General features: G+C 40.5%; 1 protein-coding gene across 4 annotated transcripts in view; it reads left to right on the forward strand.

Moving 5' to 3' along the window:
* Positions 1-12996, forward strand: part of micu1 (mitochondrial calcium uptake 1) — a 35873-nt gene continuing 22877 nt past the window's right edge. For all 4 annotated transcript variants that reach the window (XM_030441264.1, XM_030441265.1, XM_030441267.1 and 1 more), the window contains exons 1-5: positions 1-152; positions 4996-5160; positions 6627-6819; positions 10027-10189; positions 12726-12769. In XM_030441264.1, coding sequence (XP_030297124.1) covers positions 4997-5160; positions 6627-6819; positions 10027-10189; positions 12726-12769 — 564 coding nt within the window. In that variant the 5' untranslated portion in view covers positions 1-152; position 4996. The remainder of the gene's footprint in view (positions 153-4995; positions 5161-6626; positions 6820-10026; positions 10190-12725; positions 12770-12996) is intronic.

Here is a 12996-nt window from a genome sequence, read left to right on the forward strand (position 1 = left end):
CGCTCCACCCCGCCGTCCGCACGGCCGCTGCTGAACACGGAACTGCTGTATGCGCTGCTCCATCTCTGCAGTCAGTGGAGAGAAAGACGTACTCCGAAAAACCGAGGACATTATCATTTTTCGCACTGAGTGTCGCTTGTGTTGTCACTAACGTGAGTAAACCTGCCGCTTCCTTGCTAAAGCAGCTCTCTAACTCAGTAGTGTGTAACGTCAGCCGGTGAGAGGGCAGCTAACGGTGGACGTTTATCCTAACGTTGAGTAATAGCTTGCTAGCTAACTAGCTAGCGTTAGCTGCCCTGCGAAACAATTATCTGACAGCTAGACTCGATAGCTGAGCATTTCACATGAACAGTCACCTGAATGACAATAGGAATAAAACTAAACACATGTAATACTAGTTATTCACATTCATCTGCGATATTTGTACTCACTGCGGGTTGCTGTCAACTAGCTTAACTTAGGGCTAAAAACAAAACATTATGCATCATGGGGATAACTTTGGGGGTTCGCTCTTTCTCGTCCGACATTTCAAACATAGCACTCACGTTACTATAAAATGTTTCTCCCTTGTTTATTTGTCCGTTTTATAGTAGCTAGCATTATGTGTACCGTGTTAATTGTTGATGCAAAAGACCAGACTGACCGGTGGGGCTGTGATCACCCTGAGGCAGGCTAGTGATGTGTGAATTTCTGCTGAAAGCCAGCCCTCACTGGGGAACGTTATTGACATTATAGGCTACCTTTTCCTTTGGTGACCCACCTTGAGGAACTGCGAGGTCTACTCGAGCCAATACATAATAATCTTCTTTATTTACTAACTTGTGCCACTTACGGTGGCAATTGTTCCAAAGTAACCCCATTTTTGACAGGCTCATGTCATGTAAACAGCCAACGTTGAGAATATAGACTTAATGATTCAATTGGGCAGTGATATGGCTTACTATTGTCTCTTGTGAGTCACCAAAAATGTGAAATAGATTCAATGTCACGATTAATTGATGAATTGTTTTGTCTGTAAAAGTTCCCAGACCCCACACAGACATCTTCAAATTGCTTCTTTTGTTCGAGCAACAGTCCACAAACCAAAGACTCTTCCTATACTACCGTTAATGACTTAAATGAGCATATCCTTACATTTAAGAAGCTGAAACCATCAATTGTGTGATATTTTTGGAAAAATATGTGAAAAGGATCAATTTTCAAAATAGTCAACAAATAGAATTGATTGATAATTGATTAATCAGATAATAGTTTCAGCTCTACTGTCAAAACGAGTGTTATTGCCTGTTTTCTGTCCATACTGTGTATTTCGTTTTATTCTGATAAACCTTCAGCTTATAATCCAAAACAGGGCTTCAATTAAAGTTCAGTTTAAGTTAACTTCAAATTCTTATTCTTATTATAAGTCACAAGTACATCACAGACCTACCTAAAACTTTCAACAGTATTTGAGAGTCTCCAAATCAAATTCTCAGTGCAGAAGGTAGACATGCAAACTTTACTGCATCTGTGCCCCTGTTACTGCTGAGAGTAATCCCCTCATCTGTTTTTTATTTACCACTCAGAGGCAGAAATCATCCCTCAGCAACAGAGCAGCTGCAAAGTTTAGCGTCTTAAAATTCCCAAGTTTACTGTTTTTTGAGAGGGACGTGTCAGTAGCTTAAACCGAAAGTGTAAAACATTTTTTAGTGCCCTAGGCTGCTGAGGTGACACTGCCCACTTATTTTTTTATTTTTATTTTTATCCCCTTTTGTTTGCCATCATCCAAACAGTGTTTACACAGCATAAATACTCATGCTCCTCTTTTGGGCAGCTCGGTGTTTCACTGTAAGATGGCCCGAGATGTGGAGGATCAAGAGCAACATTGATTTACCAGGTACCAGGTCAGCGCCCGGTCCCAGTCTTTCTTGAAAAAGCTGAATGTGATTCTGGTTAGTGCTGTGGGACCGGCTGCAATGAGCGGCTCGCAGCTTTTTAAAGTAAGAAAAATCGATTGTTTTAAAAGACTAAGCTCTATATGAGCAGGTACAACCTGAAGGTAAACAAGGTCGATGCTTTAATCTCTCAGGTAGGCATCATTGCATTTAAGATGTAGACCTAATTGGCTGGGGTTTGATGTAGGATTGAATATATGGATTGCAAAGTGTTGGCAGTATTGTTAGTTTTTGTGATATTGCACCTTGCTTCATGGATGTAGAACAAAGACAAGAAAAGGTGGATGCAAGTAAAAGAAAAATGATAAAATGCACCATGTAATGTGCCATTTAACTTACTAAATCCCTGCCTTGCTTTATTTCTTGTTATTTGTTGTTGTTTTAGCATGATAACGAAAAATTGTCATAGCGTGACAACAAAACAGCAGACAAAATCTTGCCATTGTCCATTACAGATATGTGTTCAAAATATTTGAATGGCAGCTTTTTATGCCAGATTCATACATTCACATTCCCAGTGCCCCCTTTCTGACCAAAGCGCTCTGACAGGTTGATGAGAAAAACTAAAGCGTTGTGGTGTCTCAGCTATAAAAATCTATTTTCTGTACAAGCGCCAAGCCTGTCAACTGGGGATTACATAGATCATCATGGATAACTCTCACTTTGAAAATGATTAATTTCAACTCAAGTGACATGTTTCAAAGGCCAAGGAAGACATTAATTACACTAGCCTAAATGGGTGGGCCACCGCTTGCAGCTTGGATTCAAACCGATCAAGGAAAACCGCTCTGTGGTTTGTGTTTGTCCCTCTGCCTTTTATGTTGAGACTTAAATTGTATATTGCGACTTGTGTGGCATATATGTTTATGTATTTGTTTTATGGGTTTGTTGGGGCAGAGATGAAAACTATTTGCAGTTGAATATAAAACCTTTAATATACTTTTTAAGAAGATACAGGGTCTTATCTCACACAGAGTGGCACAAAGCGCAGTTTCGTAGTTAGTTTCAGATGGATGCCAAGTGCTCACATTGTGAAAGTAGCAAATGTACTTGTGCCAATCTAGACGCCCATGAGCATGTTGGTCTGAGAATGAGGTGTGGTCTGGTGCATTATTGGAGCATTGCCATATTGAGGCAGCAGAAAGAGATTGCTCCTTATAGACCTGCTGCTTCTCCAACTTGACAAATAAGACTTATAAAGAGTAATTCCACAAAAGCTTGTTTGCAGATGTTGATGAGTACTACTGCATATGTGAAAATGTTGTACAAAGCATTCTGTGTCTCCAGAGGAAGCTGCATATAACCTGGGAAATTGCTTCCAGTGATGTTGCATTGTGGGTAACGTAGGTGCCAGGTTGTGAAAAGGAGTCCATTGGTCGCGCTTTACACTCAAGAACACTAGAACAAAGTTGGATGATTACATGCAACTTCCTACTTAGCCCCAGGAGGCTTTTATACGACTGTTTTCACATATTCAGTAGGCCTATGTAAGACCTGTAAGCACAATTGAATGTGTAAAGGTTGTGGAGTTACCCTTGAAATTGCACGCATGGCTTTTCAAAAGATAATAGAGACGACACTGATTGGTTTAATTTAAAAAACGCCTATGAGTAAGAGATTTATTCAACCCCTTTGCATCCGCACCTTAATTTAGGCCAGATTATGCTCATCAGATGGAAACAGAACAACATAAATGCATTTGCGACCTTAAATTATTCAGAAATTATAGCCTCAATTTTTTATTTTACTGTTCAAAGATATTACTATTTGTCCCATTACTTGTTATTTAATTAGATAACATTACATTAATTTGGCAGATGCTTTACACCACATACAAGCAAGAGCCAGATTAGATATCATCCAAAATTGGAAGTGAATGCAGTTTAAACTAATAACTTGACTGCTCGTCAACGTCAGTCCGGGGGGGGGGGGGGGACACGGACGGACGGACGGACAGCCGGTCATCAACTCCGTCAGCCGGGGGACGGACGGACGCTCATCGCCGTCAGCCGGGAGCTCCTAGCCATCAAGCGGGGGACGGATGGACAGACGCTCGTCACTGTCACGCGCGGAGTATAGCGGCGCTGACCCAGCGGTATAGCGCCGCTGTTCCACCGTCTGGGGAGAACCCTGTTTGTTATACCATGGACTATCATCAAAGTTTTCTGTTGCATCTTGCTGGTGTCCATCATTTCTTTGGCACCGGTCTTTTAGCACACGGCTGTCACCAGCTCCATAGTAGTGGTTGTAGTTTCATGTTTGCCGTTCACCTCAGTCCCCATTGTCATGGGCTACTAAGCACTCTAATTAGCATATGCCATGTCTTCTTTTATCTCTCTGCAGAATCACTTTGACAATTGGTGTCTGAATTGTTAATAGGTTATCGACAGGTGGCAGCTTCAGACCTCTGTGGGATGAACTCCTCTGTCCTGTCCTACGTGCACACACGGGAGCCACAGATACACACCAGTAGTCTCTGTCTTAATTGTTAATCATCTTTCCGTGACACTGATGAATTAAGCAACGGTCTGGTTGAAATTGAAGTTTTGGAGCTTAGCTGCACTGGTGGCAATTAGTTTTATCCCTGCTTTCAGTTGTTTATTAATTGAGGTGTGTGAGGACTCCAGGACATTTATGCATTGACTGTTGAAGGTACAGTTTTGCCTGCGGTGCAGTATGAAAAGAGCTCCCACGAGTGCACTACTATTGTTCTAAGCTTTTTCTCTGGAGATGAGTGTTAATTAGTTTTTTGGTCAAATTCTCCAAATCCTTGCCGAAGACTTCCATGGCTTATGACTGGATAAGGGATGTACTGAACAGGGTGCTAGCAGTGTGCTTGCTCTTCCATGTTGTTCAGATGATACATGATGTGAAGTTTAAAGCACTTTTATATCTTATTTGTCAGTATTTGCAATGAAGATCTATGCCATCATTTTCTTTACTTTTTTCTGTAATCATATCCTCGACCAAGTGCCTTAATACACAATTTAGAGCATCTCCTCATTTAGTTTTCCAGTAGTGTCAGCTGTATCACTAAGCCTTCGTTCTTTCCTGTCTGCAGGATGTTCCGCTTGCGGGCACTGTCCGCAGTTTCAGTGGGGCTAGTGCAGTTGTCCCGCCGCTACCACAGTGGGGCAGTGCGGGGTTCTGGCCGAAGGAGGCTGATGCTGGCAGCCCTGGCTGGGGTAACTGGTGTGTCTGCTAGTGCTGGGCTGCTCTGGAAAAGGTAAGACTGGACCCAGAAGTGTGCCTGACTGCTTCTATGTATTAAAGAAGGAAAATGATAATGGCCTTATGATACGTCAACTGAATTCTCTCGATTAATTGATTAGTTGTTTACTCCATTAAATGTCAGAAAAAGGTTAAAATGTTGAAGCTCAAGGTGACCTCCTCAAATGTCTTGTTTTGGCTACAACCCAAAGATATTCAGTTTACGACCACAGAGGAGTAAAGAACCAAGAAAACCTTTCCAATTTGAGAAGCTGATATCAGAGAATTTTGAAATTTTTTCTTTACAAAAGTGACTTAAACAGTTAATTGATTTTCTAAATTGTTAGGTCGATAGTTGGACTAATCGATAAATTGTTGCAGTGCTACTTAATATTTCCATTCAGTGGCAAACAATAAATACACATAAAGGATTCCTAAACTCTTCAATTTATCAAACAGACTTGTTCACCGCCATCCAACAACAACATCATATAACTTGGTTTTTACTTTTCATTTGTCTTTTGTCTCCATCAAAGTGATATGTGACAGTCTCTCTAAACAACAATGGCTTAAAAAGAGACCGGACCATATAAAGGATGCCAAGAGCCAATTTGAATAGAAAAATGCACAGCTTTATGTATTTACTCCTTTTTTTAAACAGTCATACTTTAAGTTTAACAGAAACTTTAAAACACACTTCTTTTGTATTCTATTGCTTCTCTTTACACCATTAATTGTAACCTCCTATATCTGGTGTGCCTCATTAAAATGAACACAGACCATGATTTACACTCACTAGACTAGGATTTGCTCACTGTGCAGCAGTTTGACTTCAGTGCACATGCCAAATTCAGTTCCCCAATTACGTAACTGTTGGGGAAACCACCCTGTGAAGTTGCTTACCTGCATTTCTGTTGACATTCCAGGAAGTCACCACCCCAAGGGTGTCACAATGTTTTTACTGCTATCCATTACTAAAGAGTTTGGTGTTTAGTTAAGGCAAAGCAGTGCAGAAGGCGTTGATGTTAGAGCTCTGTGGGGACAGAATGACTGTGCTGCAGGATGCAGAGTGATGAATGGTGCCTCTGGGCATTTGAGACTGATGGGACGAGACTGTTCCAGGCCTTCACCCGAGGCTTCATTCTCCTAGTGTCTCATTAAACTGAATTATTCAGCCTGCCCCAGACAGACTCAGCTATTTATTATTATTATACCAATTTTCAATTTAGTCAGAAAAATGGTCAAGTGGGAGTTTGCCATGGTGAACCTCCCTGCTTTGCACAGTCAAGCAAAACACAGTGCAGCACATAATCTCTCTCATTCCCTGCCATAACTACAGTGTATGCATAGCTGCATAACACAGTCAGTTACGTACACACAAATATTCACCAATATAACAATACTGAACCTTCTTGATATAAGACATAGAAATGCCCCTCAGGTCTTAATCTGTTTCTTCTCTGTATGATTGTTGAAAACTAGAGCATATGCAGATTCAGGGCCTTCAGTTCAACACACTGAGCATCCAGGCACAGAGCAAGCAGATTTCGTGAGGGATACAGAAGCTGAAATGGACTCAGAGAAATCGGTGGAGGCCAGCAGCGGAGATGAAGATTCAAAGGATGAAGGAGTGGGGAAAAAGAAGAAGCCACGCTCTGGATTTCGTGACCGCAAGGTAATCAATGAACGATAAACATTCAGCCGCTCAGTCAGTCCAGTATTTAATTCACCTCTAGAATGTTGTTTTGAAAGCCCTCCCAATCAATGTCCAATATGCAAACGCTGGTATATTTTTGACAGAGTATTTTGCTGAGACACACAAAGGAAATGAGCATGCAATGCTGCTGTCATAAACAACAGAAGTGTACCACCCATAACAATTTATTGCTGTTAATTAGGCAGCAGATGACAACGTAGAAGCAGAAGAAGAACAAAGGGTCTTTGATACGATGCCCAATAAACAGTAAGTAGCTCTGCATAATATAGCTGGTGGACCAGGGAGGAAGAAAAAGGAGAGGAAGAGCTTTGAACAATAGACTGAATTTTTTCAAACAAAATGTGATGCAATCGTTCATCTAACTTAGGGCTGTAGATTGAAAATTGCGCAATCACTCTTGTCTCAGCAGGAGCCATAGTCTGCTGAAAGCATATAGATGTCTGGGGAGTTTTAGTGAATCACAGCACCACAGAATATACCAGTGTGTTGGTAAAAATAGGTTGTTTGTGCCAGCTCACTCACTATGTCAAATAGAAAGTCTCGGTGTGATAGAGCATACTGAGGAAAATTGTTGTGTATGTGTGGAAATGTCTGCACACAGTCTGCATGTCCATCAGTACTTCATACTGCCATTGAAATGGTCCGATGGTCATGGAGTTTACCATTTGTGTGGTGAAAAGTACTTTTGTCTTTAGAACATTTATTTTAATTTTTTGTCTTTACATAAATATATTTTCTAGCTATCTCTATATGGACAATGGGGACTTTCTGAGTGATAGCATTTTAAATGCAAAATTATGCCGCAGGGGGGAATTTTCACTCTAAAATGTGATTAGAATTCGCTGCTTTCACCTGCTTACTTTTAAACTGATGTACCACTCTTGACTCAGATGTTGGACAACAGTCTTTGAAAATCTGAGGGGGAAAAAAAGAATAAGTATTTGAAGTGACTTGAATTTTACCCCCCTTTTTTGTGAGTGTGCCGTTTTTTGTAATGGAAAGAGAGAGCTTGAATGGCTGAAAGCTCAAAAGAACAGGCTTGACTTTCCATCAGTGTGGATTATGCTAAAATCAGTAGCTTAGAGAGAGATGACAGAATACCTATCAGTCAGTCTCGCCAGTTTTTCCCTGCGACTGTCCTGTAACCTCTCATCCATACACTGATGGTTGCCTCTTCTGGGGGACACACTCCTGGTAATTTCCCGAAAGACCAATAAGGTCTGCTAAAGAGGGGAAACCAACACAGAAGCACTTACTCATACCTACATACTCAAGAAAAGAATCTTAGATCAAAGTCCCTGTATCTCTTTCACTCTTTCTGTAATCAACCTAAAGTGGACAATAGCCTCTAAAAGTTGAAGATTTCTTCCGCAGGGAGTTTGTGTAGTGTAAACAATCATTCAGCATCACATAAAGTAGCTGCTGCCTGTGTGGATTACAGCTGAGCCCAGCTCGCAAACATCGCTCTGTCAATTTCTGTTTGTAACTTTGTGCTGAAAAGCAGATGGCAATGTCAAGGCAAACATTGATGTGACTAATGTGTGTAACCAAGCTGAATAAATTGTTTTTTTGTTGTATTTTCCAAAATGTTGGACTTTTGTATGTCAGCTGTGCCATGCTGTTAGCCTCATGGGTCATTGTCGCAACCTTGTGTGGCTGTGTTTAGCTGTCAGTCAGACTGATCCTCGAAAACACCATTTCCTGTTTTTATTATATGGTTGTTGTCGTAGTCAGGAGGTTAATATACCTCCCTATCCTGACTGACAACTTGCTCTCCTGCTACCACCTGCTCCTTTATTCTAGTCACTCCGTCACACTCTCCACAGTCTTGTAACTTTCCCTCAGATAATTTACCTCGCTGAACACAGGACTGGAATATTGCTAGTCTGGATCTTTGATTTTGTTGGTGCTTTGGTATATGGTACTAATTTACACTGATATTAGTGTGTATATGCAGGTATGTATTTTTATGAAACACTGGCAAATTCAGAAAAATAGGTGATTGACTCCTTTCCCATTGCCAGTCGGCTAGTTACCCTTTCTGGGGTTCTTTTTCTGGTGTGTCACATTATTCTTATGACCAGAAAATGGGGAACAGTTGTCAGACGCACAAAATTTGTTAATTTTTTACTTAAAAGATGCACACTAGCTGATGCCATGAAAATCAGCTAATCTTCCTGGTGTCCACACTTGACATACACATATTAAATACATAGTAACATTAGTTGCTTTAATACAATTGATTAATATATAATGATATAAAAAACAGCACTTTCCTAAAACACATTCATGTACAGTTCAAAGTCAGTCAACATTGGTCATACATTGAGGTGATGTACTAACTGAAAATCAACATGTAGATTTTGTCTACAAAGAATGAGAAACATCATATTAAGCAACACAAAAATATTGAAAAAATAGGACCGTAATCCTTCCTCCTATTCAGTCCATTATCTCCACGCCAATAATCACATGAAATGTGTCAGTGTTTGTGTACTATTTGATATCTTTTACTTCAGTCTCTCTTTCAAACCCAAACTAAACAATTTTCCTTTCTCATTGCCAGGAGATCAATTTGCCTGTCTGTTTTTGCTTGTGTTTCATGTCAATGCCCAATCGGGGGATGTAACACATTATATTCCACATCAGACCACGTCCAGATGACGTTAAACTTGTTTAAAAAGTCTTAATCAATACAATTCTTAAATAGATATTGTTTTTTCCAGGACTGATGATGGAGGTAGCTAAGGAGGGACACATCTCGCTTCCTTCTCATCTCTTTTGAGAGTATCACATGCACAGTACCAATCAAGCAGCTGTCAAAGCTTTGAGTGACATGGAAGCCACTGACAATGGAACGCTGGTTGCTTTGTATCTTTTAGTCTGTCTTTCAAAACTCCGCACCAACTGAAATATGTTTGCATGCTGCTTGACCAGAGTATTTACCAACCACCATTCTTAAGCCAGCACCACTATCCTTGATATACTATTTTCATCACAGCTGATTGGAGATGAAGCCGACAAACACCCATGACTACTGCAGGGTCCCTTGGTGCAGGAATGAATGCTTATTATATCCATTATAACTGAAGACAAAAGCTAGACACTGTTTTTTTTTGTCCAGTATGAAACGGGTATAATTGTCGTTTCTCGTTTGGTTGACAGGTGATGGAGTACGAGAACAGGATAAGAGCGTACTCCACTCCGGACAAGATTTTCCGCTACTTTGCCACCCTGAAGGTCATTGGTGAACACGGAGATGCTGAGGTCTACATGACACCCCAGGACTTCATACGCTCCATCACACCTAATGAGAAGCAGCCTGAGAGTGAGTCTTCTCCCTTTGCTTCCACCAGCTTTGCTCCATCTATGACTTCTTCACACCCACTGGCATTCTCCAGTTATTTTGTCAGATTTCACTCCCTTTCTCTGGTTCTGCAGAATCAAGTAAATGTCTAGACTGATTCTGTTCCTCACCCCAGATTTTGACCTGAAGTACACCTTTGCAACCTAGCTTATGTATCACTATCCAGGGTGAAATGGAGCAATGCTAAGACCATATAACCCCACTGGTTGAGAATTACCCAACACCAACACCCCATCCAGCCACAGGGACACTTAGCACACGCTTAGCAGTTCAGGACTTACAGCAGTTCATGGTATAACTATCCCACAGACCGTGTTCACAAGTATGAGGGGAGGTGGGGAGTGGGGGAGGGTGGAAGTGACAGCACTGTCCAGTCACACTGTGTTGAGTGAATCACAGCACAGCAGTTGGCGTATCAATTAACGGGTTCAAACCAGAGCAGATCTCAGACGTCACACAGGGAGCCACTGAGAGATATTTGATCTTCAGTCATGGAGAGCTGGGATGGCATGGAGCTTAACTTAGCATAGACGTGTTTCAACACTACTCTTGTCTTTATCTGATATCCAGTTATTCAACACTAAAATTCAGTTAAATTTACCTGATTTTTTTTTGTATTGGAGTATATTCGCCTTCACCACACGCTTGGGATTGAATTCCCATTGCGTGAGGACTATTACATCCCGTGAATTCATCCACAGTCAAAAAGGCAGGCCTGCAGTTAGCACTTGATAAGGACTTAGCCTGGCCTGTCACGTCTGCATTGCCATTCCCGCTCACCTCAGCACTTCCATCTGTTAACGATGCCCAAGACTTGGCCTAGCTTTGCCCCTGTTGGCCTTCCATTCGTAGACCTAGTGCCTCTTCTTCCCTCTTGAAGATTCCCCAGCTTTTCCTCTTTTTATCCTGTCTCATTCCTTCCAAACTGGAATTAAAATAGCAATGAGCTGAGCTCTGTTGGATAGGAGAAGGTTCAGCAAAGCAGATGAAAAAGTCCAAGAAATGCAGCGGTTTGTGTCATAGGCAGCAATTTCACTCTTGTTACGAAGCCTCAAACCAAGTGAGGTTAAATAGCGGACGCCTTGGTCAAGTCTGCTTTTGTTGTTCTAACACTCAGCAGATTTTCCGGACCATAGATGATGAATAACCCATGGACTTGATAAGAAATGTATAAGACAGTTTTAGCCCTCCTTTCATTTTAAAATTGTCGTTTTTGGAAATACATACATGCATAGATGGATGGAGCAACTGTGTCCTAGTCAGAGGTTGGATTTCCATAAATACAAGGTACATGGCCAGATGCTCCTTGTTTAGTGAAAATTTTGACTTTTATGATGAGGATGATGCCCCTGAAATATTTGATAGTGTAGGTGTTTCGTTGCAAATTGGGTAAAAAAAACTCTGCCATATTCAGATGTGTTTGGAACAGCCTTTGAAGTAGAACAGATCTCGAAATGTGGGCTTTATGTCCGCCATCCAGCCCGAGTTGGGAATCTCTGGTGATTTTAGTAACTGACCTGAAGTCAGAGTATAATTGACTACGCAGAAGAAGGTGCGAGGCTATTTGCAGAGGTCTTCGGTGATTAGGTGATCTTTAATACAGACGAAGACAACTTCATACTAAATTATGAAGCTCACTTAATTAGTACAGTTTAATGAGATTAAACTCTAACCATCGCCCTCAAAGTTAATCTGATTTGAGACACCAGTCTTTATATCGAGACTCTTGGTACATTTTTTTCTCTCTAATACTGCGTGCTTCATGTTAGAGATGAGACCTGCAGCCTCACACAAGAAAAATAATCTCCTCAACAAGGTTAATTTGTTTGAATTATATTAGTTTGGAGGAGAGGGATTTCGTTTTTTTACGCAAAGATTCATAAGTCATGCTTAAAGTATATTTGATTAAGTTTAGTAAAAGGGGAGAAATCACATTTCACATCATCTTTGGTGGGAGCTGAATTGTATTCAGATACGATATAGGTATATAGATATAGGACTGACAGGACAAAAGACCAGAGCACAGTGACTCATTTTCTACTGATCTATATGTGTGCTTCATCAAGATCATTATTCGTTGTATGAGCATGACATAGTGAGTTGATTTCTGATTAATTCAAACACTATAAGATGCATGAATATATATTATATAAATAAATATATAAACACAGCATACTGTCAACCTCCGTGTGTGTGTCTGAACTGGATCTATGAAATAAACTGGTCGAGAACTGTGTTCTAACTGATGATCAGAAGAGTCAAAGCTGAATGCTGATGATTGTTTGTTTTAAAGAATTTGTAAAATGGAAATGGGTTGTTAATGACTATTATTAATCTCCAGTACATGTCAGTGATTACCAAAGGTTTAGTAATGACACCAACTGAATACATTTGCTCTGCTTCATGATTGGCATAAATCTTGATGCCCCTGCTGTGTAACTAGTCTGTTTCTCATCTCATCTGTTATATTATTTGTCTCCTATGTCTCTTTTTTCAGATCTGGGCCTGGATCAGTTCATTGTGAAGCGCTACGATGGGAAGGTAAGAAGTGTGGGTCAAAATGTACTTCTATCAAAAGTCTCTTAATTAACTCCTAAAAATCAGATTGTTCTGATCTTATTTTCATGCAGAAAAATGTAAGCAAACTAAGACTGCTTTAGATAATTAGTCTTTATAAGAATAAATTACATAAAATATATATATTAAATAATTCAAATATGCATAACCGGAGAAGATTATAGGTGAGGTTTTTGTTAAGGATGGTTTTA

The sequence above is a fragment of the Sparus aurata genome, chromosome 15, assembly GCF_900880675.1.
Source record: "Sparus aurata chromosome 15, fSpaAur1.1, whole genome shotgun sequence".
NCBI lineage: Eukaryota > Metazoa > Chordata > Actinopteri > Spariformes > Sparidae > Sparus > Sparus aurata.